The sequence below is a fragment of the Crocodylus porosus genome, unplaced genomic scaffold (genome assembly GCF_001723895.1).
Source record: "Crocodylus porosus isolate Cpor-Errol unplaced genomic scaffold, CroPor_comp1, whole genome shotgun sequence".
Classification (NCBI taxonomy): Eukaryota; Metazoa; Chordata; order Crocodylia; family Crocodylidae; genus Crocodylus; species Crocodylus porosus.
The window spans coordinates 142,692,355-142,698,075 of record NW_017728931.1 but is presented as its reverse complement, the minus strand read 5'-3'; the positions used below and the strand labels follow the sequence as shown (position 1 = coordinate 142,698,075).

The 5,721-nt window shown below is 52.3% G+C and overlaps 1 protein-coding gene across 1 annotated transcript in view; it reads right to left on the bottom strand.

Moving 5' to 3' along the window:
- The window catches only part of ZC3HC1 (zinc finger C3HC-type containing 1), a gene marked incomplete at its 5' end in the record, with an annotated part of 14,373 nt that extends 11,215 nt beyond the window's left edge, over positions 1–3,158 (bottom strand). Inside the window, 2 exons of the mRNA XM_019543982.1 lie at positions 2,646–2,796; positions 3,024–3,158. Of these exons, the coding sequence (XP_019399527.1) occupies positions 2,646–2,796; positions 3,024–3,158 (286 nt within the window). The remainder of the gene's footprint in view (positions 1–2,645; positions 2,797–3,023) is intronic.
- Between the last annotated feature and the right edge of the window lie 2,563 nt (positions 3,159–5,721).

Here is a 5,721-nt window from a genome sequence, read left to right as displayed (position 1 = left end):
GACTCCTCTGGACCCTCTCCATGCTGTCCACATCCCTCCTGAAGTGTGGCGCCCAGAACTGGACGCAGTACTCCAGCTGCAGCCTGACCAGTGTCACGTAGAAGGGGAGGATCACCTTCCTGGACCTGCTCGAGACGCATCTGTGGATGCACGACAAGGTGCAGTTGGCCTTCCTGACCACATCCCCACATTGCCAGCCCATGTTCATCTTGGCATCAATGATGACTGCAAGATCCTTTTCTGCTTCTGCACTGATGAGAAGGGAGTTCCCCAGTTTGTAGGTATGCTGCTGGTTCTTCCTCCCCAGGTGCAGCACCTTGCATTTGCCAGTGTCGAATCCCATCCTATGCTCATCCGCCCACTCCTGTAACCTGTCTAAGTCTGATTGTAGCCTATTCCTTCCTTCTAACATGCCCGCATCCCCCTACATCTTAGTGTTATATCCCAGTGCACAGCACTGAGTGGAGGTGGTGCCTGGCCTGTGGGACCCAACCCCAGTGCACTAGGGTGGCGGGGGACAACACCAGAATCCCAGGGCCAAGGAGAGGGCAGTGCTGGGGTGTGGGGCATCACCAGGACCCAATCCTGGCATGCAAGGCAGGGAGGCAGCAACCTGGCCCCAAGGCTGGATCTGGCCTGTAGATGGGCCTCATGCCACGTATTTAGCGCATGGGGGCCAAAAGGTTGGGCAACACTGCCCTAAACTAAGACTATAATTAATAAGAAGGGTCAAAATTCTTAGTAAAACTTGCCATGGGGGCAGAGGGTAGGGAGAGGAGTGTTTTTTCTGAAGCTCCATGCAAGACCCACTAATCCACTGGTTTTCAATCTTTTTAGATTCAAAGGCCCCCTTCGGAAAATGCCAGCTGAGCTTTCACTCATTGTCTGAGCACAGAAAGAACAGTTGAGCAGCTCTTCTGTTGCAAACTCAGAATGATTACAGCAGGTCAGAGGTTGGGACACACTGGATTCCTACTGGATGTCTTTGGGTTTATCTGGTGAATCACATCTGCACATCCAACACGGTTAACACTGTGTGGCACCTGCAGCTCTCTTAAAAGGATCTCAAGGCCCCCCAGGGTCCTGCGGTACCAGGCTGAGAGTCATAGGGATGGAGCTAAGCGAGGCGAGCCAGGCTGCACCCCCTGGCGGACAAGGAGACAACACATCCCGAGGCTTACTTCAAGCAAAGAGGAAGAGACCATTCTCTCTCTCTCTCTCTCTCATGCAATGATCTTCACTGAGGACAAAGCAAAAACAAGACTTGGAATCTCTTTTAGTGGATGAGTGCACTTCAAAGCGCGGCTGATTCTCCTGCTGACAGGTGTTAAGTGCTGGGAGGTTTCCGAGCAGAGAACTCCTGGGAAGACAGACCGGGGTATTCAACTTCCGGCCCACGGTGCCCTGTCATCCAGCCTGCAGGGCTCTCTACTGGTTTGGAAATTTGGCAAGGGGGCAGCAGTGGCACCACTTATGTGCTGTCAAATTTCTGAATGCCGCCCTGGGAAGCCCTGGGACCTGGTGCCGGATCCTGGCATGCAGGGCTGGACAAGGGTGGCCCCAATCCCTAATCTCAGCACGTGGGGAACAAGAGGGGGAAGTGCCTGGCCCTTGGGAACCAATCCCGGAGCGTGGGTTATGGGAGGGGGTGGCACCAGGTCCAGATTCCTACTGGATGTCTCTGGGTTTGTCTGGGGTCCCAATCCCAGTGCATGGATGGTGGGAGGGGGCTGGGCTGGCCCCCAGGACCCAATCTTATCACATGGGGGGGCCAACACTAGGATGCGACTGCTACCTCCACTTCTTCCCGCCACCCGACTGTGGCACCAGTCAAGTCCCCCATTGCTGGAGCATCACCTAAGCCTCCTGACTCCATAGGTCAGATCCAATGACTCGGTGGGTAAAAATCAGCCAACAGGCTGCTGACCTCTGCTCTACAGCTAAGGTGGGGGACACCTCGGTATCGCAAAAAAGGGGCCAGGTACAAGCAGCACAACTGAGGGCTTTATGGTTAATGAACCTAACTACACGTAAGCTGATGAAAAGCACCCTATGGGGTAGCCACCTGCCATAGCAGAGGTCTGGAGCCAGTGAACCAGGAGGTACCTTCCCTTGCTATGCTCTTAGTGTCCTGCAAACTCTATGTTCCATGGGAAACCGCACAGAGGATGAAGCCATCTAATCCCAAAACCCTGTTTCTGATAATGCCCAGCATCTGCCACTGCAGCAAGATGATGCAACACCCCCCCCACAAGAGGCAGGTATGGAATAACCTGCTCACATGGAAATTTTTCCCACCCTCCCCCAGTCACCATTAGCCAAAGATCTGCTGATGCCTCGAAGCAGATTATCTGTTCTTTAAAAGCACGGGTGCTCAACCTCTGGCCTACAAACTAGATTGAGCCCCTGGCACCATGTCATCTGCAAGGACTGGGATCTGTGGGGAGTCCTGTAAGCCATAGCTCTGCACACTATATCACCTGGGCAGGGCCCCAGAGGCAAGGTGGACAATGCTCCCAAGCAGCTCCGTTTTCAGGGACAGAAGGTACCCAGTTCTAGAGCCAAGTGCTTACTCTGATAATTCTGGCCCCCTCTTTAGCTCAACTCCAAGAGAGGGAGGATGCGAGAGATGCTGGGATACTCACACTTGTCAAAGTCAAATGCCAGCTGCAGACTGGCACAGAGGAAAGCCTGGCAGCTGGAGCACTTCAGCATGTCACACTCGACATTGGTCCAGCCATACTTGGCACAGATGAGGGGGGACAGCTCATGGGGTTTGCCAGCCCACTTGAGCGGGTGCTTGGGTTAAGGAACAGACAGAGATACACTGAACCACACACAGAGCCCAATTCAACAGTTTGCCAGAGGCTCTTCTCAAGGACACTGCCCTCATCTTGTGAGGCAGGGGCAAGGGGGTAGAGAGAATCACTTGGGAGTCAGGGCAAGCCTGAGCTGCTGGGATTTGAGGGCAGTGGCATGCAGAGCAGGTTTTGCTACAGAAAGCTCAGCACTAGAAAGGATATCGTGAAGGTCTCTACTCTGCTGAAGTAGGCTTCTCTGCTGGTCGTCTCAAAAGGGAGAGCGTCGGGTTGTGAAGGTCCGTTGGCCGATTCTGACCAGGCAGTTGTGTCCTTTCTAAAATAAAGCAACAAGTCAAGTCAGCAAGCCAAACATTTCACTGGCAGCCTCTGGCAAGAGCTCTTCAAAACCCACCGATGGCAAGAGCTCTTCAAGCCCACTGCCACCTCGTCTTTCAAAGCTAATCCTCAGAACAAATTTCTCTCCAAAGGCTTAGAGGTCCCAGCTTTGAAACGCATTAACAAACACTAATTAAAGAAGTGGGCAGGGCAGGGTGGTACCTTAGAGACCAACTGGTTCAGAAAGGCATGAGCTTTCATAGGCAATGGTCTGCTTCATTAGATGCTATGCCAATTAAAAAAATAAACTGGATCAAACTAAGACGAGCAATATTCGGCTTGATCTTCCGTCTCCTGACACCAGTCCACAGCAGATGCTGCTGTAGGGTTGCCGTGACAGACAGGAGTGGGGAGCTGAGCTCTTCCCCAAATCTGGTGGAGCAATACACAAAGCTGAGGGTAAATCAGATCTTTTTGCTCTGACAGCAGCTGGTTTAGTAGACAGGGCACAACACAAAGAGCAAGATGTCTTGGATTTTGTTCCTGGCTCCTGGTTGTCAAACCAGCAGGACACTCTAACAGCCATCTGGGGACCATCTTCAACTCCTACTACTTCTCCACCACTAGCATCTAAAGAATACTTAATTCTGGCTCTGCAAGGCAGTCACTGATGCTTTTTATATACTTGAAGAGATACCCCTGATGCTCAAACAGTGTTAAACTAATGAATTAATAGAACTGCCCAGCTGTGGACTGCGCTAACAGTGGTCAAGAGCTTAGGAGCCATGCTGAATCAGGATGTGCTGTGGTAGCTACCTGGAGCCTTGAAACATGGAGCAAAAACAAGAGGTTTCCCATCACAAGCTGATGTGACTTGCTCAGGGACAAGGACTTTAGCAGGGAGACACTGAATCATAGAAAAGAAGGGCTGGACAGGCCATCTGGAGGTCACCTAGTCTAGCCCCCTATAGAGAATAGGACCATCCCTGATTAAACCATCCCATACAAATCCTTGTCTAGCCTAGTCCTAAAACTACACAATCAACCCAGTTGCACAATTACAAGGCTGTTGCCCAGACACCAAGATCAACTGAACCAGCCACAGGTGAAGCAGAAGGACAAGGACTGGCAGCATCTTGCTGCTACAAGGGCTGTTAAAATGCCACTCACTACAGAGGAAGGCAAAGCCCCTCCACCCCTGCAGTCCATACCAATCTGACCACGGCATAAACTTCCTTCCCAATCCCAAATAGAGTGAATGGTCTGACCCTGAGTGGAGGGGCAAGACCCTCTAGCCAGGACCCTCTGGGTTTGAGTCCCAGCAGAAGCTTTGGCACAGTCCACTCACCATCTCTAGGCTGGGCTGCAGCCAACACCCAATGCCTCTGAGGAAGGCTTGAAAACACCTTGACACCTGTAGAAGCAGGAGGGGGAAAAATCCCTCCCCAGCCCCATGCAGCAACCAGCAAAGCCCAGAAGCCTGGGAAATTCCCACAGCAGACGGGCATCACTGCACCAAGACGAGAAGCATCAAACATATGGCCCGCAGGCTAGATCTAGCCAGTGGAAGTTGCATTGGGCTATTCAGTGGGCTACTGGAAGTGCATGGCCTTAGCTCTACAGTGCTGCAGGTCCCTGGCTGGCCAGAGCTTTGCAGCATTGCCAGGGGTGTGCAGCAGAGAGCAGTGGCATGGAGAAGTGTTCAGGTAGCAGAGCCAGGGGCACGCAGTGGGTTACAGCTTTGGCCAAATTCAGCTCCACGCTGCTGTACGCCCCCAGCTCTGTGCTGCTGCCCAGCCAGAGCTCTGCACAGGTATACACCCCCAGCTCACTGCAGATGCAAACCCCCGGCTCAACACTGTATTAGGTGTTGTCTGCAACCAGACTGGTGACTACCACTGCACTGTGCCAACATCTGATTGATATGGACTGTGGGGGTTTCACCTTCTCCGGAGCATGGGGTGTAGCCACTACTTCCCCTGCCCTACCTGTGGCCGATTTGGGCATGACATCTGGTGTTGTATTAGAGTCGATGGCAGTTTTATAAACAGGTTAGACCAGCGGTTCCTAACCTGTGGTATGAGTACCACCAGTGGTACGCAGACAACCTGTCAGTGGTACATGTTAACAGATTTATTATAATTACTTTATATGACAAAAATGTACTGGTGGTACTCAAGGTTGTTTTGTTTTAAATTGGCAGCGCACTATCTTTGAGTTTGAGAACCACTGGGTTAGAGAATGGATTTGTATCTGTCACTTTGGGCAGGAATTGGACAGGGAGCAGCACTGGGGGGCCTACGGAGATCCCTTGCAGCCCTGCATCTCCATGAGTCCGTGCTGCTTGACCCGAACACGGGCTCAGGATCCAGCCTGGGAGGAGCTTCCCAGTCCAGATCGAGTCTGACACCCCTGTCCTAGATCACCCCCAACCAATGCTAACCCAACCTCTCTGCAAACAGACCCCCCCTTGAAATCCAGAATCTGACCTCTATAAAAGGCTGTTAACATGCATTCAAGTGACCCCAAATAAAGGTCCCACCTCACAGGGGGCAACACCCTTTCCCTTCCCCTCTCCCCCACC